Raw genomic sequence first — 25,567 nt, 5'->3', positions numbered from 1 at the left:
TTTCTTTGAAATATTGAATAATCTTGCATTGCATATATTTTGTACAAGCATTAATATTTCAGTGACGACAACTTGGGTTCCATCCATATCTTGGCTATTGTGACTAATGCTGCCTAACTTGACAGATATTTTCTCAAATCCCTGCTTCACAAATTTAGGAATTACTCTAGAACTTTTCTTTATTTTATTACATTTATTTTTTATTTTTGATTTGAGATCACAGCCAGCAGTACTCAGGGTCTTCTGCTTGTTCTGTGCTGGGGGGTGTCACCCCCGCTGTACAGGGGATGCTGTGCTCCTTGGGGTTCAAACCAGGCCTCCCACATGAAGTATATGTGCTCCAGTCTATGAGCTTTCTCTCTGGCCCTTCCTTGAACTTTCAAATTCAACCTGAAAAATATTACTAATCTATTAATAAATTTTATAGATTATAGTAGTTGCTTTTAAGAGGTCTTTAAATCATATTTGTTGCCATTTTCATATTTAGTTAATGAAACACCTCCATAGTTTTAAAACTGCTTCTACATATAAAATGCATCAAATATCTTCATTATGTACCTGTAATGTTTAGTGGAAAAAAAACTTTTGAAGTAACCATAAGTCAAAGTAAATACAATATATATAAATACTTCAAACTTAGAAACATAGATGCATATAGTCCTAGTGTTCAGTAAAACAATCCAGTTCTGTGATAAACATAGACATGTTAACCTAAAAATCACAACTTTAAGAAAGTAACTTATTTATTTAAATTATAAAGCAATCTAACAGAATAGGCAAAATGTGGTTAAGCATTGAAGCTGTATTATTTTTGCATAGCCTCCGTAAAGCAAAATATAACTTTGTTATCTTAGACAATTTTGTATTTACTTTAAAATTTTCTGAGTTTGGCAGATGCTTTCCATTCAGGAAGTTAATCACTGTCTATGTTACTTACGTTTAACTTTGACTTTAAAACCCAGGCTGAAGTATGGATTTGCAAACATCCAGTGAACATTTTATCAAACCTTAGGAAATAGTTATATCATCCCATATAGTTTGGGGGATTGCTTCTAGGCATGTGGCAGTCATATCTGTGATCAGAGATTTCAGATGGCACACACTCTGGGTTCTCAGTTACAGTTGTAATGGAGACACTAAATGCCTTTTATAATTTCTGTGTTCAACAAGTACACATACTCAATGCCTCATTGGCCTCAAGTCACGTGTATTTCAAAGCTTTTCATGGCATTCATTCATGTATCGGTTCCTTCCCAAAGTGATCACTTGATTATAGGTTTCTTTTTTGTGTGCTTGTTTTGGGGACACAACTAGCAGTGCATGGGGCTTACTCCAATCTTGGTATTCAGGGGTTGCACCTGATGTACTAAGAGGACCATCTGATGGGGCTCTCCATGAAAAGTCTGGACTCTGGCCTTTTGTGTCATATCCCTGGTCCTACATAATTTTTGTTTTGGGATTTTTATTTCTGAAAATGGAATAATATTCTTATCTAAGTCCAAAAATGAAACTTGATGGGAAATCCTACATGTTTTAGTATTTTCTATTATCTAATAATTGTCTATATGCCAATTTAGGACTACATGGAATTCTGGATATCTTAAGGTCTCTAACAGGGCCTCTGATTTAATTCCAAGGGGTGGCATTTACAGTGTAAGTGGGTAGTACAATGTATGTGGATAGTATCCCATAGGTACAGTGTATGCAAGGTACAGTCTATGCAGTTATAATCCACTTAAAAACACAGTAATCCTCTGTGATTTATAATACTGTTAATGATAGTCTCTTATGCAAATATTTTCAACTTTTGCATTGTTCCAAGAGTTAAATATATGATATTATAGCCACCTGGACATATCATCTGTTGAAATCATTGTAGTGATTTTGTCTCCTCATGTGGGGGCCTCTTGGGATCATGTAGTACATCGTACTCTTCTCTGTCCCACTTTTTGTTTTCATGAGCTGGGTACTAGGGCTGCAGCCTCACATGTGGAAGACAAGTATTAAACTATATCCCGACTCTTTTCCCACTCTTGAGTCTCTCTGTCTACTTTTTTTTTTAACCCACATGGATTCCAGAGTGTAGTTTCAAAGCAATGTCCTAGTACCCCAGCTACTTTGGTTTTCTAAATATACTTTTTCACATTTTATGGAAAAAAAACCTTAACACTGGATAGACTGAACCTCTGACGGAGCCTCTGAGTTGTGGAGAGCTGTTGAGAAAAGCCAAGTGTCAGATTGGTCTCATCGTCTTCCCCTCCAGAGAGAGGCCTAAATGTCAGTTCAGAATCCACTGGCTTCTCAGGTCAGTTTCCTCTCCCAGTCTCCCCAGGACCTTCTTAGTCCCAAGGATCTGACATCCCAGTGAACTTCTTCAAAGACCTGTAATCACACCTCACATTTTACCCGGAAAGGCGAAGGGATTGCAGTGGGTACCGCTCCATTCCCTTATGCCTAAATCTCTGTGCCTGCACCTTTCTTCCCTGGGGTTACAGGAAAAGGGCTTTCTTCTCCCTTAGTAGATTAATTTTCCCATGCAAATTCTATTTTCACTTCAGTCTGACTCCTCAAGATCATATTCTTTGTACTCATTTACCCTCTCTTTTAACTGGGTCATTCACATTGGCTCTTAGAATTAATCTCTCACACAAATGAGAAGCAGTGGGGGCGGGGATCAAGGGGTTTCAGGTACATTGGTGGGATTAAGGAATGTTAGAGCTAAATATTCAGAGTTCAAGGACACTGAAATAATGAGATCCAAACTTTAACAACCAAACATAAAAAGGTGCCTGTCAAGATGGCAGGTTGCGGGTATCAGGGTGAGAGAGAACCTGGGAACACTGGTGGAGGGAAGTTGACTCTGGTGGAGGGATCACTGCTGGAACATTGTATGTCTAAAACTCAACCTTGAATAACTTTGCTTTAATAAAGTATTTCTAAAAGGAATTTATCTTCCTTGAAGCAAAACAAAAAATACAAAATTTTTAGAAACAAAATAAGTAACAGTAACAAAATTCTTAAAATATTCCCCTTCAGTGCCAATCCAATTTCATATCTGTTTTGATCTTTATCTTCCAGAAACTTCTCCGGAGGTGGTCTGGCTGTCACTAATGTTCCACTTTAAACATGGTTTTCAAGTGATGTTTATCATGTCTAGTTATATCAGAAGGATTCTTTTAAAGTAAAATGGCAACTTGGGTAATAATAAAATCATACAAAATGTTATCAGGGATATGGATGGATTGTAACTCTCATTGCTGGTAGGATTATAAAATGGTGACAATGTTTTACAAAAGAATTTGGCAGTTTCTTAAAATGTTATACTATTGGAACCAGAGAGATAGCTTAGTGATAAAGCATTTGCCTTGCATGCAGACAACCCATATTCCACTGCCGGTAACACTTATGGCTCTCACACCCCCCCCCCCCCCCCCCAGCACCACCAGGAGTGATCCCTGAGCTAGAGTCAAGAATAATTACTAAATATAGTTGGGTGCCTTAAACCTTCACCTACACCCACCTGTACTCACTGTACAACTTCCCAAGTGCACACTGATTAGCAGATGTAGTAATCCATATAGTAAAGTACTATTGGTTAATTAAAAGGGTTGAAGGTACTGACTTGTGCTACAGATGTAGTCTGCAGCAAGATTTCATTACAGAGAAGAAACAAGACAGAAAAGACCCCATTATATGATTCCATTTATATAAATTGTCCAGAAAAGACAAATTTAAGCGATAGTAAGTAGCTTATGGTTGAGTCGGCCAGGAAATTTATACATGTGAACCTCAGCATATATGCATAGATATAAAAAAAAAGTTGTTTACATTTTGGTGAAAAGTGTGCCTTCTTTCATTTGACTACAACTTGAAATAATTTATTGTCTCATAGCTATTACAAATGACAAGATGGTGTGTTATATGAAGAAAATAGATTAGTTTAAAAATTGATCATCGAGCTATTCGAGGAGTGGGAAGCAAGCTTGTTTATATTTCTGCAAGTGGTTGACATAGCTACATGTACTTACAAAGTTTTTCTTTTTCTTTTTGTTTGTTTCTTTCAAAAATAGTGATTTGAGGCCAGCACATCTGTTGCTCTTATGTAGGAGATTAGAAGGAACTATTTTGGTTGAAGTTAGTTTTAGAGTACAGAATGTTAAATAAGCTTGCTAAAAAAGTTACTTTACTTTGTTTCTTTATATTTAACTTTTAATTTCATTTATGATAGTTTCATTCTTAAGTTCTATAGGATTTTAAGTGTTTTTTTGTCATCTAGGACTCTCTAGAGTCTCATTTTATTTTTTTTAATTAAATTTTACTAGATTTTAGGGCTACACAGTACTGGGGTCACCCGTGCTGGTACTTGGACAATGTGATGATGGAACCAACCTGGGCCTCAAAGCTTACTCTGAGCTCTTTAAGCCATCTCCTCCTACCCTCTAACTTCTCATTTTTACTTTTAGCCTATATCCATACTTGATTTCCTTTCCTTGTACATATTTTATTAAATGCACCATCATTACCAACTCGTATGCTTGTTTGGATGTGGGGTTGGTTTATTCTTGCAAAAACCTGCTATGGAGTTCTTACTTCCCCGATCAAATGGATTGGGTCATTTGCATTAGGTCTGATTATCAAATCCTGAGAATTATGTTGCATTTCTAGAGTTAATAAATAAACTGCATGCATATAAGCTCTGTGAGGTGTGTGTGTGTGTATGTGTGTGAGGTGGTCTGGCTGTCACTAATGTTTAAACATGTTTAACCATGTTTAAAGTGGAACATTAGTGACAGCCAGACCACCTCCTGTGTGTGTGGGGGGACTTTTCTCCATGTTTCTGTTGCAATTTTATAACAGTTGAGAGATGATGAATTTGATGAATTCAGAAAGCTGAATTTTTTTCATAATTCCAGTAGCAAAACTCAAAAGCTGATGATTAAGTTCTGCTTAAAAGATTTCATACTGTTAATGTAAAAATGTTAAACTTTAACAGGAAGAGGGATAGAAGAAATTACCTGGTATAGACTTTGGAGTCTAAATGTTTGAGGATATGTATGGATCTCCTGAATATCTTGTAAAAGTTCGGGTTTTCATTCACTGATTCTAGAGTGGTGTCTGAGTTTGCATTTCTGTTCAGCTCCCTCAGCTCCCAGGTGAGACATATTCTCTTTGAGATGCCAGGATTTGAAGTTGGGCTGTCCTTAGTGAAAGAGTCTCCCTCTAGATTATATGTGATTGCATTTGCTAAAATTTTATTATCATCATTATTGTTATGGAGCTAGACAACAGATAGTCAGCCTTCCTTAGAGAACAGATGTTTATTTTGGAGGAGAGAATTCTTATCTAAGGCATTAAGCAGCCTCATGTTCTTGATGGAACTGTGCATAGACTGAAATATACTATCAAGTTGTTTAAACTGAATGTTTATAGATAATCTAGACAGCCCATCTCTATTGGTGCTGTGGAAGGAATAAATTCTTATTGGTTCTGTTTTGATTTTCTGGGTTCTTGACAACCTACTTAGAGAAAGAAATTTTGACTTGGTGAATAGGAGTCCATACCCTTGGGGATACTCATGGAGATTATCCCCGAGTGGAGAGTATGAGGGAAATGGGGTGGCTGAGACCACAGTGTCCCAGACAAGGCACAGTTCCCTCCACCCCTGCCATGCAGCAGGCCAGAACTTCCGACTTTTCACAAAAAGCCAGAAATACTAATTTCATGTTGGCTACCAGTCTAAATTCTTTCAGAACATTAGACATGCCAAAAAAGCACATCTGTGTTCCAGATACAGTCCTTGAGCCACCCATTTAAAATAAAGGTTTAGTGTAGTATTGATGTCTTCTAACACACTTGTCATGATTGAAAAATGATGAAGCTTCAAAATGGAACTCTCTAGCATTTTGTGTTTCTGGCACTAGGAAATAAATAGTCTTGTTTCATGCTTGTGGGGGCACTAACAGAAGATTGGGGTGCGATGATAAAGTATGTCTTCCCATCCTTTTTCTTTCTTTCTTTTTTTAAATTACAGATTACAGGACAGGCCCCTGTTTCACTCAGGTCAACAACCAGATGTGCCAAGGGCAGCTGACAGGCATTGTCTGCACAAAGACTCTGTGCTGCGCCACCATTGGGCGGGCATGGGGCCACCCCTGCGAGATGTGTCCTGCCCAGCCTCAGCCCTGCCGAAGGGGCTTCATCCCCAACATCCGCACTGGAGCGTGTCAAGGTGAGTCACCCCTGGGTGAGGGTCCTGCAGCTGCACACAGTGAGGGCCTCTACTGCAGGATCCCGATACTATTCCCTAGATGCACCACATGAACAAGCCTGACGAGAGATGCGGTACCTTCAGCCAACAAATTAATCATTGTAGTTCAACTCAACAGAATCGGAGAAAAAAGGGGAATGGGGAGAGAATAAGAAAAGATATTAAAATGCAGCTTAGAGCACTGTATACCATCAGGGGGTACACATCACAGGTCTTAGACTGATGGCACTACCAGCCTACCACAGCCCCATGTGCTATACCCAAGTAAGTATCCAGGAATAATGACTTCCTCTCTCCTTTGAGTTACAAGAACCTGAACCCAGTGTACATGGAAATGAAACCTTCCCTTTTTCTGGTATAGTTATTGTTGCTAATTGTGTCTTTTTTCAAGACTGGAATATCTCTGTGATGTGATTGGAAGCTCAGTTGGTCTTCTTTCCAGGCAATTTCTTGGATCTGCCCAACTATAGATACTGTAAGATAGGTTTTGAATCGGGACTAGCTTGGGGCTCCAAGAATCCTGTAGCAGTGTACTCCAACACATGCAGCTAAAAATGATAGTTTTTTTTGGTTTTGTTTTTGTTTTGATGTCACATCCAGCAGTGTTTCAGGGATTCTCCCAGCTCTGTGCTGGGAACTGCTCTGACCATGCTGCTGGACTGACCGTGCAATCAGACAGTGCAATGCGTTGCTTGTGCTCAGCGCATTGAGCTCTCTGACTGACCCTACATAGCTGTATTTGCTAATTTTCAGCCACCATGTTTTTTACCATTTTTGACAACTTTTCTGATACTGGGTAAGTTAAACCTATTGAAATGGAGAGTTATTATTGTTTTTCAAAGTATCACTGTAGCACTGTCCTCCCGTTGTTCATCGATTTTCTCGAGTGGGCACCAGTAACAAGTCCATTGTAAGACTTGTTGTTACTGTTTTTGGCATATTGAATATGCCACGAGGAGCTTGCCAGGGTTTGCCGTGCAGGTGGAATACTCTCGGTAGCTTGCCGGGCTCTCTGAGAGGGGCAGAGGAATCGAATCCAGGTAGGCCATGTGCAAGGCAAAACGCTCTACTAGCTATGCTATCGCTCTAGCCCATTGTTTATTCAAAGTAATGGCATTATTTACATCTGAGACAGAGAAGGGTAGTTAGGGTTATTTGTTATAATTAAAATGAAGACTTTTCAGTTGATGCTAGTAACAATGCCAGAGGCAGAAATTCTCTATCTAGCTCACAAATGTGGTGCATAGCAGACATTCATTCTTGTATCTTAAAACCCAAATGTGAAGTGTAGTTCTGAGGAGCCTTCAATTCATTGAATTACAAAATGTTGTGTATTTTGGTAGGTGTCCCTTATAAAATTTGTGTATTTAGGTAGGTGTTTCCTTTACTGCAGTTTTCAAAAATTTCCATTGCGTAGGTTTATAAAAGGTAATATTTTAAAAATGGCCTATATCTAAACTAGTCCTATCTAAATTCTCAAACTACCCAAGGATGACCATGTAATTTAATGAACTGGCAACCTTATGTGTAATTGTATGTAAAAGCCACGTCAGCTGTGTTCTTAGTTTGGTTTTGTATGTTATCTCTTGAATCACTATCACAGGCCCTCCCGTTGATCATTGATTTGCTCGAGCGGACCCAGTAATGTCTCCATTGGAGACTGGACAGATATAAATATGATTGTTCATTTAAATAAGGTTTTTCAATGTACTTTTATTTTCATTGTGAGTGGAAGAATATTTTATCTTTAATTTGATTTCCAGTGTATTAATACAGAGTTCCTGTTAAAGCAACCATTTTTCTAAATCTTTATTGATCATACTAATTAATCACTTCCTAAATTTCTTAGATTAGATAGATCACCAAACAATTTGTATAATATAGATTACCACTAAAGATAAAATACTGTGTGCTCCTACTAGATTAGAACGGATTGGGTGTTTTTGATGGGGGTTGGGGCATTTGGCTATACCTGGCTGTGCTCAGGGTTTATTCCTGGGGTGATCTGGGGAACAAATCGGCTGCTGGAGATTAAACCCAAGGGAAGTTGTCCTACGCACTGTCCTACCACTCCAGTCCCTAAAACCTGACTGGGTTTACTAGCCTAATAATTTTTGGTAGTTTTGTAGCCCTTACACAAGCTAATATGCTTGCTTGTTTGAGCCCACTGTTGCAGTGGGACAGAAATCTATACTACTTAATATATCTGAGGAATGTAGAATAGTACTTGGAATGTAGCAGGTAGTAAGTATCTTCTGAATTTTAAAAACTGAGATCAGAATGAGTCTGTGTGTCCAAACCATTATTTTATAAAAATAGTTGCGGCTGAGAAAAACCCTAGAGCCATCCAGTACATCTTACATTATTGACTCACATCTGTACTTAGTTTCTTGATATTTTGTCACAGATTTATTTTTTTCTAAATATCATTCCAAAAAATATGTGATTTTATCTTAAACTTTGAAGATGTCCTTCATGATTTAGCAATGTCTGAGAGCTTGCTTGCTTGCTTGATTTTTGTTTATGTAGGAAAAGTAAGTTTTGGGCTCAGCTTGCCTAAAAATCTTGTGGATTGATACAGCAACAGGAGCAAAGTGAAGCTTGCCACATAGTTAAAATGTCTGGAAAAGCAAGTTTTAAAAGTTCTGTTTTATTTCACAATCATGGCATAGTCAGAAATTTCTCAATTAAATACTGTTCCTCATTTCAGGCTATTTTAAGACTAAATCTTTTAGTCATTTTACTTTTTCTTTTAAAGTCCCAGACTGTTTCCCAAAACTTATTGCCAAGTTAACTTGGAAGGTATAGGATATAAAAAATAACATAGTAAAACATGATACATACATTTTGTACCTTTTTTATTAGCAGTAATCATTTTATAGGATAATTGAAAAATTATAAAGTTAAAAATAAATTTTAGCTGTGTAGAGGACGACAGTAAAAAGCTTTATATTGGTTCTAGAATATGGTTCAGATTAACTACGGGAGGATATTTCTGAAGTTCTGTGTACAATATCATCATGTATTTCATGCCACGACCGATTGCTTTATCTGGTGCTTAACAATGAATAAAAAGTTATCTCATAATAATCGATGAAATGTGAGGGCCTCCAAAAAAGTAAATTTTCATTTTCTACTATTGCCATGCTGAGTTTCTGACCCTATACAAGCCGTGTCAAAATGTCTTTGTTTGGACAGTTGTTGCAACGTTAGTCATACCGGTTTTGTGAGTGTCTCGGTGTGTGTGTGTTTTTAATATAGGCACTGAGATTCATAAAATTGGCAACAATAGTATTTTAGACGTTAATATTCCAGCTCCAATTCCATCACCAATATCAGCATCTCTCTAATGGTGGTTCCAGATTCCTGCCCACCTCCTAACAGACAATTTTTGGCTTAATTCTTGTTCTTTTGGTTCCTTGCCTACAAAGAGTTTTGGCTCTGGTGATTTTGATGTACCTAGTTACCTTACTTCTACACCACAGATATGCTTAAGGTTCCTTATTTTCTTCTATTTTATCTCTGATTGCCTCTTCTCCCTACATCCTCCATTTCTCTCCTTTCTTGGTATATTTGATTCTATAATCTTGGTCCAAGACTTTGCCCACCTTTGATGTCTTCCACTCCCTGCCATGTTGTTCTATATACCACATGTAAGTGATAGAATCCAGATTCTATACTTTTTTTTCTTCTTCTAACTTAATCCAGTTAGTGTGATACACTCCCATTAGTTGCAGTGAATAGAATAATTTCATCATGGCTTATGTCTGCATAGTATTCCATTGTGTATGTATACTATACTTTCATTGTCTATTCTTCTGTTGTTGGACACTTGCACATATTATATCAAATAAAGAATTAATATCTAAGATATGTAAAATAAAAAGATCAACAACAAAAATCTAGTAACCCTACTATAAATTGAAGGTGAGCTAAGCAGACACTTCTGTGAATAAGACAGATGAATGTCCAGTAAGCGTATGAAAAGGTGTTCATTGTCATTTATAATCAGTGAAGTCCAAATCAAGACAACAGTGAGATATAATATAACCCTAGTGATATGATATGGCATTTTCAAAAGACTATAGAGGGCTAGAATAGTGGTGCAGCAGGTGGGGCACTTGCTTTGCACAGATGGCAGGTGGCCCATCTAAGTTCAATTCCTGGTGCCAGATGTAGTCCCCTGAGCCTCGCCAAGAGGGATCCCTTTGCACAAAGCCAGAAGTAAGTTCTGAGAGCTGCTGGGGTATGGCCCTGGAAAACAAAAACAAATAAATGAGAGACTAGAAACAACCTGTGCTGGCAGGGATGTGGTGAAATAGGAACCCTCCTTATTCACTGCTTGTGGACATGTGGTTAGGTTCAACCCCTATTGAAAACAGTATGGCAGATTCTCAGAATGGTAAAACTAGAGCTCCCATTGGATGCAGTGATTCTAGTTTTTTGTGTATCCTACCCCCCAAAACAAAATTATGCACTCAAAATGATATGTAAATAACTATGCTCAGTGCAGCACTTCGAACAGTAGCCAGGATTTGAAAACAGCTCAAATGTCCAACAATATACTCGTTCTTGATTCCTTTCAGTCTGAGCAAAAACCATTTGCTTTCTAGCACTGGTGCCTAAATCTAACCAACATTTAGTCCTATGCTGCCTTCCATATTATTATACATTGAAAGAAACAAAGTCAAATAATACATGAATTTTAATCTATGGTGAAATCACTTAATCACTTAATCCCCGTTATTCATCGATTTATTCGAGCGGGTGCCAGTAACGTCTCCATTCATCCCGGTTGCGTGCTAGCGTAGCCCAATGGTATCTGTTCGTTTTAGGAACATGTAGAGCCTCAAACCGATCATTTAGGGTCTTGACGAAGAAGTCTGACCATCTTATAGGTGGGCGTCCACGTGATCTTTTGATGTCTCGTGGAATCCAATCAGTAATGGCTCTAGTCCAGCGGTTGTCTGTAAACCTCATTACGTGTCCAGCCCATCTGATTTTTGATGTCTTGGCAAATGAGACAGCGTCCCTGATTCTTGAGCATTGACGAAGATCAGAACTCCGGATTCTATCTCTCATTTGAGTGAATCGTGATATTCCAAGCATAGTTCTTTCGATTCCTCTTTGAGAGACCCGAATAGTGTTCTCATCCTGTTTTCGTAGGGTCCAGGTCTCTGAGGCATATGTTAATGCAGAAAGAATAGTGGAATCAAAGAGATGTGCTCGTAGCTGGAGGTTCTTTGTCCTTTTAGTTATTTCTTCAATGCTCTTGAAGGCATTCCAAGCCGCTCTCTTCCTCCTGCGCAACTCAGGTGCCAGGTCATTCATCATGTTGATTTCTCGACCTAGGTATATATAACTGTTGCATTCGGAGATGGTGGTTCCGTTGAGAGCGAATGGAGCGTCAGGAACAAGGCTGTTTCTCATAAACATTGTCTTCGTAAGATTCAGCTGTAGTCCGACCTTTCCACACTCACGGTCAAAGTCCGCAAGCATTTGTGCCGCTTGGCTGATGTTTGGTGTTATTAGAACGATGTCATCAGCAAAGCGGAGGTGGTGTAGTTGCCGACCATCTATCTTCACTCCCATGTTTTCCCATTCTAGTCGTCGCATGATGTTCTCGAGGGTGGCACTGAAGAGTTTTGGTGAAATGGTATCACCCTGCCGAACCCCTCTCTTGATATGGATGATTACTTCTTTGTAGAATGGTGAGATCTTGGTAGTGAATCCGCAATAGAGCTCACGAAGGATCCTGATGTATTGAGTTTGTACACCCTGATTGGCTAGGGCTTCCATGACCGCTTCCGTCTCAACAGAATCAAAGGCCTTCTTTAAATCAATGAACGTTAGACAGAGCGGCATCTTGAACAACCGAGATACCTCAATGAGCTTGGTTATTGTGTGGATATGGTCAATGGTACTGAATCCTTTTCGGAATCCAGCTTGTTCACATGGTTGTCCTTCATCTAGTGTTCTGCTAATCCTATTCAGGATGACTCGAGTGAATAGTTTGTAGATGACAGACAATAGGCAGATTGGGCGATAGTTGCCAATGTCGTGGATGTCTCCTTTCTTGTATAGTAGTACAGTCTTGCTGGTTTTCCATTGGGATGGAACCTTGCATTCATACAGGTAGCGTGTGAAGAGTCGAGCTAATGTATTGACGAGTACTGATGGTAAGTTCTTCAGGTGTTCAGGTCTGATCTTGTCTGGGCCAGGTGCTTTTTGTTTCTTTACCGACGAGATGGCATGTTGGATTTCGGAAGGGAGAACATTGGGAACGACATATCCATCATGTGGTATGTGGTATGTGGGCAAGTGGATGTGGCTATTAAAGAGATCTGAGTAGAAGTCATGAATAATCTTCTCCATTGCCCTTCTGGAAGATGTGATAGATCCATCATGATGTCGGAGGGCAGTCATCTTGGTTTTGTAGTTGGTGAAGGACAGGCGGGCATTACGAATGTTTTTCCCAGCTTCTGCTGCATCTACCAGTACTGCTGCTCTCCTGTTTTTGAGGTCATCCTTGATGGCTTTTCTGCACTGTTTTGCCAGTTCGGACGTTTGCTTGTGGTTGCCTGAGGCATGTGCCACGCCACGTTGGCGAATAAGTTCAAGAGTGTTCGAAGAAAGACGGTTTTTTGTGGTTATCTCTCTCTTGGCATTCCTTGCACAATCATGGAGGTGCTGAATCATTCGATCGTATTCCTCATCATTATTCCTATGGTGAAATAAGATTTAAAAATTTCCATTAAGTCACTTTTCAAGAGCACTCACAAGCTTTTCATAAATATCATATGCCCTATTATTTTATTTTCTTACAAATAACTTCTCCTTTAAAAAAAATTATATTCCCTGGAATCCACTCTAAATAATGGATATCTAATACTTACTCAGGGTGTTTAGTCTGTCTTTATATTAAAATAAAGCCTTAACATTAGAAGATATTTAGGAAATTAAGCTTTGCAAACATTTCCTAAAAATGAAAATATGACAAGGACTTTTCTTATTAAATTCTGTCTTGGGTTTTATCATCAATAGTAGTAGCAGTAGACCAGGGTTAAGCCTCTGCTCCATCCAGGCAATGCGAGTGTCATGGGAATCCAGACAGAGGCAGAACCTAACACAGGACAAGCATCAAAATAAAGGAACTGCAGAACAGAAATCAGTCCTTGCTGTGCAAGTGCTCTTGTATTTTCAAAGGGTCGTTACGAGTTTATGATCTAGCACAGCAAGTAGGATGCTTGCCTTACACATGGCTGACTTGGGTTCAATCTCAGGTACTTTATATGGTCACCCAAGCCTCATTATGAGTGATTCCTGAGTGAAGAGCCAGAAGTAAGCCCTAAGCACTGCTGAGTGTGGCCCAAAGAGCAAAAAGTATATTATTTAATACCAAAAAAGTCTTAGTGTTCAGAAATGTGTAATTCCTTTACTCTGACATAAAAAGAATATAAAAGGGGTACCCAGTGCAGCAGATGGGTCCAATTCCTCAGTTACAGATTGAGAAGAAGGTGCCCACAATGGAAAGTTATGTTCACCCTTCCTTTATAGTGCTAAGCGAAAAAATTTGGCTCATTTGATTCATATAACTACTTAAAAATAAAACCAGAGCAAATTTATCTTTGTATACGCATTGATCAAATATTAACCAGATCAGATCATCACAAAGTTTAATTCATACCATGCAGACAGCCTTTGCTATTCAATCCAAAATAGGTTCTTAAAACATTCTTGATTTATAAAAACTCCTATTGAAAGATGTCAGTGTATTCCCACATCCACAGAAAGTATTAAGAAAATGAAGAATAGACAAGGCAGGCATTTTAATATATAAATACTACGATCTCTAATTAAAAGTTGTGATAAACACTTGAAGTTGTTGAGGAGTTACTTGGGCAAGAAGAACATACTAAGCATTTATTATGACCAGCCATTTCTAGTATTGCCAGCATCCCAGCTTTTTAAACTGTGGGCCATGATCCATACAGGGTCACATAACTAAATGTGGCGGTTGTAAAATCTTGAAAATTCAAAGAAAATAAATTTCTTTGTGATAAATTACCAGTAATCATTTAATTTGTACACCAATTTTATATGCCTATAAACCTAGAACCTTGTAAAAATTTCTCAGGAGAAAAGGAGTTTTGAGAGTAGAAAATTTAAGGAGACTGATCTAGATCAGAGATTCTCAAAGATGTGATATATCTCACCCCCTGGGAGCACTGGAATGATCAGGAGGGATGCACTGACTTGGATGCTTGCTCTTTCTCGGCCTAAAAAGGGAAGATTTCCAGGGGAGGGGGTATTGGGGAGGAGTGCTGCAGAGTACAGCGTGATTTTCTTTTTTTCTGAAAGGGATCACTAGGCCAAATAAATTTTTGAACCTCTGTTAGATTCTAGATACCTGATCTTCATGTACAGAGACACTTCCCTGAGGGAAAGAAAAATAAATCGGAACATTATTATTGAGCAACCCAAAGAAATTGTATCGTATTAAATGGCAGAAGATGAGAGACACAGTGTCTCACAAAAGCTGAAAATTCACACACAGAAAAGAAAAAAAAGTATGTGGGTTTGGTGAGAGGCTGTTTGAAGAAGTGTTCTCTATAGAAGTTTTCAAACAAACTATTTCTTCTTGGCTCTGCCAACTCTTGCCTCAGCAGAAATGACCCCACTTACAGATGAATAATAAAGAGAGAAGGGCTGCATATAAAAACTGAACAAAAGGAGGGAAAGAGCATAAGGGGAAGGCAGATGAATGGGCTTCAAAGAAGAATCACCCAAATAAATTCACAGTTCATATGCGCCTCTCTTATCTCAAGGAAATGAAACCAATATGGTTCTTCTTTAGAAAAATGCCCAGAGGAGAGCTGTAAGAGTTCTGAAATGACAGATTTTTTTAAAGTTACTTTGTAGACCCCAAGAAAGAGATGGAAGAAGGATTTAAGATTGTTTCTAACAAATAGTAAATGATGCATACATTCATACATCTATACATACAGACAAATTAAAGCCAAAAAATAAAACCAGTGACAAAGATTACGCTTGGGTAAAATCCAAAATCAAAATGTCAGAGACATAAAAATAAGCAGCATTTATATGGAATCTGATATATACTGAATACAAACTTTTAAAAGTGAGTGAAAGAACTGAAAAAAATGTTTACAGATAAAATAGAAAATTCTAAACTGATGAAGGCTTCATTGTGTAGATAGGAAGATACAAAACTGCATTCTAAAAGGAGAGATGAGTCTCTTTTGCATAAAACATAATGAACAAGTCTCTGTTTTCTCCAAGGAATACCTCCATCCTCTCTAGAGAAACTCATAGACCAGAAAAATCACCCTATATACTTAATAAAATTTCTGAGGAAAAGTCAAACCTGTACCTGACTTGACTGACATTTAAATAGATTACTAGGAACAAATTAAAAGGGCTTGGTTGTGAACAAGAATCCAGTAAAAAGTTTCATACAGTGATACAGGTGATTATAGTGGAATCTGAAACCAGAGTTGAATGGAGAAGGAAAACTTGAGAAAAATTGAGAAGCAAACTTTTGTTATGAGGGAGTTGAGAGGAACATGTCAAGTAATCCCCTCGACTTCTGATGTTGACGGTGTGATAAATGAGGACGGAATTTATTGAGATAAAGAATAATGAGATGGAAATCAGTCTTACCTATCAGGTTATGTGCAAAGTTTAAAGCACACAATATTATTATAGTAGTAAGAGTTAGCCTCTAGTTATTATGTGCAAAGTTTAAAGCACACACTATTATTATAGTAGTAAGAGTTAGTCTCTAGTTCCCACAAAATAAGTTATCCCTTTTATAAACTGATATTACTTGTACATATTTTTTCCACATCTGAGCACCAGCTAAAATGATATTTCACCTAATACTAATGTACACAATGAAATAAGTTTAATCTTTTAGGGCAAGTTTATTTGAAGAAGTCTGGGGGGAAATGAGTTAATATACTGGAATTACTATTGCTTTCTTACATTTCTTAATAACCATAATAGACAGGGACTGAAGTGATTAAATAAGATTTAAGTTTCAGAGATTTAGTTTATTTTATAAAATACCTACATCTAATTTGAAATAACTCAGCATTTAAAGAAAGAACAGACATATGCCTGAGTTGAAGGGATGAACAGAGACCTAGCTGTATAGTATAGTGGGGTGAACTAGCCAGACAGAGGTAACTGTATTTGTGGAGCTATGAAAATTCAAAAGTTTCTGCCTACTTTGAAGGTCTTACCTTTGCTATTCATAAATTTTGTTTGTTTCTTCCTGTTGTTGTTGTTGTTGTTGTTAGTTGTGGGGCCTGTACCTTACACTGCTGTCGGGAGAGAGTGAGGCATTCAGTGCCAGGAATTGAACCCAGTTTATAAATTTATTAAAATTTACATTATCTAGACAAATGGTCAGTTCACCATGGATTTATTAATCCCATATCTTTACTTTTGTTGCTATTTCAAATTGTGGCAATTTGGGTTGGAAATTTATGCCAACCCAGGTAATGAGGCCATCAGCACTACTCCCTGAGGTCTTAGGGGTACATTGTATTTTTTATATTCGAGGCATGCCCATTCTACCTCTTGGGCCATATCCCTGGCCCTAATATTTTTAATTACAAAGTAATATATGCTAGTGCTGTGAATGTAAAGATACAGAACAGGAAAAAAAACATAATCGTGATAAGATTATTCTGTGAGTTTCGATTTTTAGGCACATGCACATACAACATGGTAACCTATTTATAAGAAGAAGATCACACTATGTGTACCGTAGCTTGCTTTTTTAGTAAACACATTGTGGATACATAGCAACATTAGTATATAAGGATTGTTCCACTATTTCTTAATGAGCCTGAAAGTTTAAAGTGTCACATAGTGCAAATTAGAGAAATTAAATCCATAGAAGCTTAGTATTATTTCTTTCTCACTTTAACTGTCCAAAAAAAAAAAACTGATTAAGACAGTCTGAAGTATTTTTATACTGAAATGAAGGCACATTTCATTGTCTTAGTAAAGGGTATCTGATCCACACTAAAAGCAAATAGAATGATCTGCATGGCAAGAAGTTTATATTAGAGCAGTTTAATTTAAAACATTTCAAACCGCATTATTTTTTAAATGTACTACATTTCCACTCTCATTACAGTGTGGTATAAAACATCCCTAGAAACCTCTTTTCCTGGCGGATAAATCAGAGAAAAAAACATGGCATAAGCTGAAAAATGAGTCCAAACCTATAAATCCCTTAATACTATTCATAAAATCTTTGACTACATATTTAGTAGATTCAGTAATTTTTCAAAGGGAAGAAAAACAATCTGACATTAGAGAGCTTACTTTGTAATTGCTTGAAAAGTATTTTCCTAGAAGGAAAAATAAAAGCTTTATTTATGAAGTATCCTAGACTACAGAGCTATACAGAAATAATTTATTTTAGGTAGGTAAAATTAATAATTAAAACATTTAAAGAGATATTGCAGGAAACATGAATACAGAAACATGTGCAAGCATTTTTTGTAGAAACAAGAAACACAAAAAACTGGTGATGTGGGTCAAGTGGTAGAACGTGCACACCTTGAATACACAAAACCTGTATGCCCCTCACGTACTGCAAAAAGCAACAGCAACAAAAAGTACAGATACAGAATTAATGATACCTTATCTAGAACTCTTTGTTTAAATAATGTAAATTTAATAAGTTTATAAATTCTTTTTAGATAGTATTTGTCACCGTGATAAACCAAATTAAAAATGATTCTTTTATACAAAGAAAATTTAAGGAAAAATTACAAAAATATAAACTGACAAATTTAAAAACTAAAAATGAAAGGATTTTTCCCTATAATGTTTTCTGGACTTAATTTTCTAACGACTCATTCTCAAATTGAGGAAGTCCTCATCTTCCTTCTTTACTGAGGTTTTTAAGTTACTAATGAGTATAAATTCAATCACTTATTTGTCCATATCTACAAGATTATGTTTACTTAACCTGCTAATATCCGTAAATTCCTGGGAAGCTCCTTCTCAAACATAATTGTATTAACCTTTTTATATATTGATAAAATTGACTTGCTAAGAATTTTTGTATTCCTATTCCATAAAAACATTATTATTATTATTATTATTATTATTTATTTTGCTTTTTTGGTCACAACCGGCGATGCACAAGGGTTACTCCTGACTCTGTGCTCAGGAATTACCCCTGGCGGTGCTCAGGGCACCATATGGGATGCTGGGAATCGGACCCGGGTTGGTCACTTGCAAGGTAAACACACTACCTGCTGTGCTCCAGCCCCTGTTTTTGTTTTGTTTTGTTTTGTTTTTTGTAATGTCTTTGGTTTCACTTAACTTTGCTGTCAGGATGATGCTAGCCCAGTAAAGTAAGCAAGGCAGTGTTCCTTCTCTTTAAGAATTTATATGCATCTAGTATGGTTTCTTCCTTAACTATTTGAAAGAATTCAGAGGAAAGTCAGCTATGTCTGAAATTTCTTTGTTCAAGTATCTTTAATAGATTCATATACTTTAATAGATGTCGCTCTATTCATCTCATCTAGTTTTGAGTGAACCTTGGTATTTATGTTTTCAAGAAATGAGTACATACCATCTTAGTTTTTGCAGTTTAGTACTCAAAAGTTGTCCATATTATTTATCATTTATTTTCTCCTTTTTCTTTATTAGTCTTGACAGAGAGTTGCCCATTTCACATATATTTTTCAGAGATCCAGTTTTTGTAGTTATTATATCTACTGTTTGTTAATTGTTTATATTTTCTCATTATTATTTTCTTCTAATTACTCTAGGATTTGTTTGCTCTTCAAAAGTTTCTGAATATGGTAATTTAGCTAAACAGTGTTCAGCTTCATCTTTTTCAATAGCTCTGTGCAAGGCAAACACCTTAAACGCTGTACTATCTCTCCAGCTCCTGTGTTGATGTGTGTGTGTGTGTGTGTGTGTGTGTTTAATTCACATTAGACTATCTCACTATTTGTACATTTCGTGTAATATTAAATATTATTGAACTTAAACTATATGTTACTATTTCTTATCTGCTGATTATATATTTTTATTGCTTTCCACCCTTTACTCACTTTTTCTTAATATAATAAATAGAGGTTTTTTTCTTGAGATGTAATTAGCACCTGACAATATACCGGTTACAGTTATAAAGCATAATTATTCAACATTTGTACATAATGCTGAGTGCTTGTCACAATAAATCTAGTTAACATCATTTCAGGGGCTGGAGAGAATACAGCAGGCAAGACAGCTTGCCTTGCATGTGGCTGATCTGGGTTCAGCACTGGAATCCTGCCAGGTGTGATCCCTGATCGCAGAGCCAGGAATGAGCCTTGAACACACTGGGTCTGGCCCAAACACCATCAAAAAAAATTCATCTCTATACAAAGTTATATGTATGCGTTCCATTTCATTACCATGTGTACTGCTATTTTTAAATAATTTTAAATCATTTTATTTATAAACTTATAATAGCCTTATACTATATACCAAAGATTTCTGTAAGCATTCTGAAGAATCATTGACTCTGTTCTGTTTTTTGGGTGGATGGATATACTTTAATCTAGACATTCTACTCTGGGTCTGAGGAATAAAAATGGTCTCTTTGAGTTTCCAGGATTTCTAGTCATTCTACTCCATACAGAGGCATTATGTACAGTCCTTGTCTTCTTAGCTAAGGTGAGAAGTTGGAGATTTGCTGAGTGCCCATCACCATGAGATTTAACACTCTAAAAAGTCTGCTTCAAATTACAGTAATATTTTAGTGGTCCACATAACAATATGGATGAATTTTAAAATAAAATTCATGAAGAAAATACATGTGTGCAAAGGGATCCTGACTCCCTTCTGGCCATTTTGTTGAAAACAATTAAATTTATTCTACACATTAATATCTATATGTACTCTGAAACGTGGTGGTACCTATGTTCAAAAGGATTTTTTCTTACAGATGTTGATGAATGCCAGGCTATTCCTGGAATATGCCAAGGAGGAAACTGTATCAATACAGTCGGCTCCTTTGAATGCAAATGCCCAGCTGGTCACAAGCAGAGTGAGACCACTCAAAAATGTGAAGGTGAGTGTCTGATATCTCTGAATATAATAAAAACATAACTAAGTATTGTTTTATGAAATAGATTAATCACGTGATATAATTATTTTGATATGATAGTTAAGAATTTCTAAATCATTTCTGGTTTGTTTACTTAATGGACTTGATTTGAAAAAATGAGCACATATTCCATTTTTTTTCTAATTCTCTGATTCTGTGTTTTAGTGAGAAAGTAATCTAACCATCAATATATATTTTTAATAAAGGAGTTATCAATTTCACTTACAAATTTGTACCAGAGATTAAAATTGGGTAGAGAGCTTCACATAAAATATAGTTTCATGTGTAAAACAAGTAAGGAGTTGACATCATTCACATATTTGGAAAGTAATTTAATTTCAGTAATGTATATTGTTGGGCTGAAGTGATAGCACAGTGGATAGGGTGTTTGCCTCGCGTGCAACCGATCCAGGCAACCTGGGTTTGATTCCTCTGCCGCCCCTCTCGGAGAGCCTGCAAGCTACCAAGAGTATCTTGCCCCCATTGCAAAAGCCTGGCAAGCTACCTGTGACATATTCTATATGCCAAACACAGTAACAGGTCTCACAAAGGAGACATTACTGGGCCTACTCATGCAAATTGATGAACAACGGAAGAACAGTGACAGTGACTGTATATTGTTGTGCTACTAGCTACAATAAAATACAAATATAGGACCAAAGAGAGAGAAATAGTATAGGGTTTAGGGTGTTTACCTTGCATCTTAAAAGCTCATCTTAAAAGACCCAGGTTTTATTCCTAGCCCCAGCAGGGGTGATTTTGAGGGAAAGCAAGGAACAAACAGAGCACTACCAGGATGGCTCCCACAACAAGCAAATCAAAAATAACCAGTGAAACCGATTTGGAGGATTTGGAAATTACAAGAGGTGCTTTGTGAAAGAATAGCTCAGTCAAATAAGCACTGTATTGTAGCACTGTCCTCCTGTTGTTTATCGATTTGCTTGAGCGGGCCCGGTTACGTCTCCATTTTGAGACTCATTATTACTGTGTTTGGCATATTGAATACGTCATGGGTAGCTTGCCAGGCTTTGCCGTGTGGGTGAGATACACTCGGTAGCTTGCCAGGCTCTCTTGAGAGGGGCGGAGGAATTGAACCTGGCTCCGCCAGGCTGGTCACGGTCAAGGCAAACGCCCTACCTCTGTGCTATCACTCCAGCCCAGAGGATCCTCCCAGGCTGGGAGAAGCATGCTGAAAGTAGACTATAGACCAAACATGATTGCCACTCAATGCCTCTTTTGCAAACCACAACACCCAAAAGGAGAGAGAGAACAAAAGGGAATGCCCTTTCACAGAGGCAGGGGGAATGGGAGGCATTGAGGGTGGGAGGGATACTGGGACCCGAGGTGGTGGAAAATGGGCACTGGTGGAGGGATGGGTATTTGATCATTGTATAATTGAAATCCAAGCACAAAAATTTGTAAGTCTACAACTGTACCTCATGGTGTTTCACTAAAAAAAATTAAAAAAAATTTTTCTGGAATATAAATTTTGTATTATCATATTAAAATGTAATTTCTATTAGTTTTTCCTCCAGAGAATAAATTAACTGATTAATTTTCTGCATTATTGTTTAAAAATATTCAAGAGAAGCCATTAAAATCCTTATTTTAAGGACTAGGTAAATCATCTCTAAAATTGTTGGCAAGAATATCCAACTAATATGTGCCTTCTTAAATACATTGCTGATAATCAATCTCTATCTGTATTGAAAAGATTAAGAAAAGTATTTGGGGAAAAATAGTATTTGGAAGATAAGAAAACTTATCCGAGTTAATAATCAGGATCAAACTAGAAAGTCTGATATTTGCTGAAAGTCTGGATTGTGCAGCTATTTCTCTGCAGCATTTTATATTTTCACTGTGAATTTTTTCTGTTGCTCAACATTTTGTCATTCCTTTTCACTTTTTACCAATGGAGTTATATCCACATAGGGTCCGGAAGGGGTGAACTTAGAAACAAAATAGTCTTTACTTATAGGTGAGAAGGCTAGCCACTTGCTAAATAGAATGGTTATGACATTTCTATTAATCCTCAAACATGTATTTCTTCTTAGCCGAAAATAGAATGAGCCTTTTTCCATATTATATTTCATCCAAACAACATATAGAGCCAAGACAGCATTTGGAGAAAGACAGTGCAACTCTTTATTTGTTCTTGAGGAAAGGAATCTATTGATGTGGAATGGGTAGTGCCCAGAGGCCTGTATCCAGTCGTCTCTTTCCTTACTTCTTGTCCAGGCAGCCAAATCTATTTAACCATTGCCCGGAAATAATTATGTGATTTAATAATTTGGATTGGCGAGGAATAGCAGAATTGGAAGTAGTGATGATTAGAATTAAAAATCTAGAGGTTTTTATGAAACCATTACTTTGTCCATTAGTCATTTTTATTTGGATATGTCTTAAATGAGAGTTGAGTTTCTTTGGTAATACTGTTTCTTTTTATAAAAGATCAAATGTTATTTACTTAGATAAATTTAATGTAAATGTCAGCATAATGTATCTGGTAAAACTGTAAACTCTTACTACACTTAGTGACAAGTTTTAAATTATAGTTAGTTTATATATAGTTTATAAAGTGTCACTGCAAAAAAATCTTGCCATAACTTAAAGCTAGCATCTGCTCAAATAAAATCCTAACCACAACAGTGACTTAATCATTGTCAAAGTTTAGGTATTTTTGTTTTTTTATATGTGGATTTCATGTGGAATATGAAATATAGTACTATTGGAAAGTTTATTTTAAAATGATGCTCTTCCTGTTTCTATTACATTATATTTCATGTTTCTATTTATATAGCAGTGAAATTCTCCTGTAAAAGTCATTTTTAGTCTAAAAGTTACTGTACCTGTTCATAAGTTAGAAAGATAATCCAAAATTTTGGATCTGTGATTGGGAGAATAATGGAAGCATCAATAAGAAACCTTGAAATTATCTTATTACCTTTTTTTTTCTATTGTGCTGTAATATTTTTTCACAATAGAAAAATATGCAAATATACCATGATGTATTTCTTAACCTCTTCAAACTAAAGTAATATCTTTGAAAACAAAAGTTGTCTTTCTTTTTGCTATATCCTAGAATCTGGAACAGTCACTGCTTACCATACACTCTGAAAATGTATGTTGATTAATTGGGAGTAGAATATATATGGAGTAAGTAATCTTCTTTGACTTGGTTTCAATGTCAAAACGAGAATAAAATGTGAGGCCAGAGGGGAAGATCTTCACTGTAGTATTCTTTCCTTCGTCCTACTTAAATGGGAAAAAAAGAGGTGGAAATGGCATTTTCTCTTAATTTAGTGTTGAAAAATCCCATTCTGTATTCATCATTGAAATGCACTGTGTTTTATATTACTGATGTGGTGGGTTCTCCTATCAGGTCCCCTTTCACTGTGTTTGAATTTAGTCTTTTGTCCAACTTTTAAATCTGAACCAAGAGTAGAAAGGAATGTCTTCCTCTTCATCACCCACTCCTACTTGCTCTCTCACTTTGAAAATCAATTGTTTTTTCCTTCTTAGGGTCCAGATTGAATAAAACTTCTCATGCCTACCGAAGTCATGTCTTATTTTTCTGGGCCAGTTTGGCCACAAAATCTTTTCCTACATCTGTCATATAGTGGGTAAAATTGTTCTTTCTTAGACAAAACTATTTCATCACACCGAGGGGGAAGGTTGTTTCAGTTACTTACTCTATTAAAAGTTGGTTAAGCTAAACATTCTTTTAATTTGCTCGAGCTCGAGCGGGCCCAGTAACGTCTCCATTGGAGACTTTGTTGTTACTGTGTCTGGCATATCGAATACTCTCGGTAGCTTGCCGGGCTCTCCGAGAGGGGCGGAGGAATCGAACTCGGGTCGGCCATGTTGGCCGCGTGTAAGGCGAACGCCCTACCCGCTGTGCTATCGCTCCAGCCCTTTTAATTTAGTGAGCCCTTTTAATTTCTTTTAATTTAGTGAGGGGAAATAGAATACATAAATATAATCTGAAATGGTGTAGCAGAAATCTGTCCAGCATTTTTCCTTTTCAAAATAAAATATTGGAGTAAAGTGCAAGTAGATGCCAGATGTCCTTACATTATCTTCCTTAAAGACCATATCTTCTTTAACATTTGTTGACCTGGTTATTCTTTCCTGGCTTAAATGGGAGGTAGGAAAATAGCGTCATTGTGTTCAGACATTTTCCTTCAATGTATCTTTCTGAATCAAATAGTTGTTTGCAGTTATGAAGCGTTGTTGGGCTTTGGTCTATTACCACAGCATTTTGTTGGTTGAGATTTGAACAATAAGTATATTTTTTTATGATCAAGATATTGTTGGCTTAGAACTTTTACTCCCGCTCCAACTCTGCTTTGATAAAGCATGGAAAATAAAGCTCTGCACTAAACTGAAAAGTATTTGCTTTTACTGATGTCACAAAAGTGTACTACTTTAAGATAAATAATGTTAAAATTAATTTTGACTATCCCAAAAGGCAAACTGTGTGAATGAAGATTCGTGAATGTGCATTATAAATGTTAGAAACAGATAAACATTTTTAGGTTATCAATTTAAATTTAAAAGACATGGCACTATAATATTTTCAGTTCTTTATAAAATAAATTTATGACATTATATATAACGTTGAGCTGGAGCGATAGCACAGCGATAGGGCATTTGCCTTGCAAGCAGCCAACATGGCCAACCCGAGTTCGATTCCTCCGCCCCTCTCGGAGAGCCCTGCAAGCTACTGAGACTATCTCGCCCACACGGCAGAGCCTGGCAAGCTACCCGTGATGTATTCGATATGCCAAACCCAGTAACAACAAAGTCTCCAATGGAGACGTTACTGGGCCCGCTCGATGAACAACGGGAGGACAGTGACAAATTGTTGAACAACGGGAGGACAGTGACATTGACAGATATATAACGTTATTTCCCTTTCTATTTAATAAGGAAGCCAGCATCTAAATGAAACTTACGTCTGCTCCTGTAACAATGTTATTCCTCAGTCATGGAAGCTACTACATTGTCTTTTAATTATTTTTCTTTCTTTTCCCGCTAAGTTCGTATAGACACTGAAATAATTTCCTAATAAAAGATATTTACTGAACTTTTAGTGGATCCTAATAAATTTTTAAACCACTTCTCATGAGTTATCTTATTAA

At 36.9% G+C, this 25,567-nt stretch overlaps 1 protein-coding gene across 1 annotated transcript in view; it reads left to right on the top strand.

The window, feature by feature from the left end:
• The window catches only part of FBN2 (fibrillin 2), a 294,085-nt gene that overhangs the window by 75,691 nt on the left and 192,827 nt on the right, over positions 1-25,567 (top strand). The window contains exons 6-7 of the mRNA XM_056124409.1: positions 6,032-6,229; positions 20,262-20,387. Of these exons, the coding sequence (XP_055980384.1) occupies positions 6,032-6,229; positions 20,262-20,387 (324 nt within the window). The remainder of the gene's footprint in view (positions 1-6,031; positions 6,230-20,261; positions 20,388-25,567) is intronic.

The sequence above is a fragment of the Sorex fumeus genome, unplaced genomic scaffold (genome assembly GCF_029834395.1).
Source record: "Sorex fumeus unplaced genomic scaffold, SorFum_2.1 ptg000051l, whole genome shotgun sequence".
Lineage (NCBI taxonomy): Eukaryota > Metazoa > Chordata > Mammalia > Eulipotyphla > Soricidae > Sorex > Sorex fumeus.
Note: the sequence above shows the minus strand (reverse complement) of the source record. Positions and strands in the feature narration are given on the sequence as shown.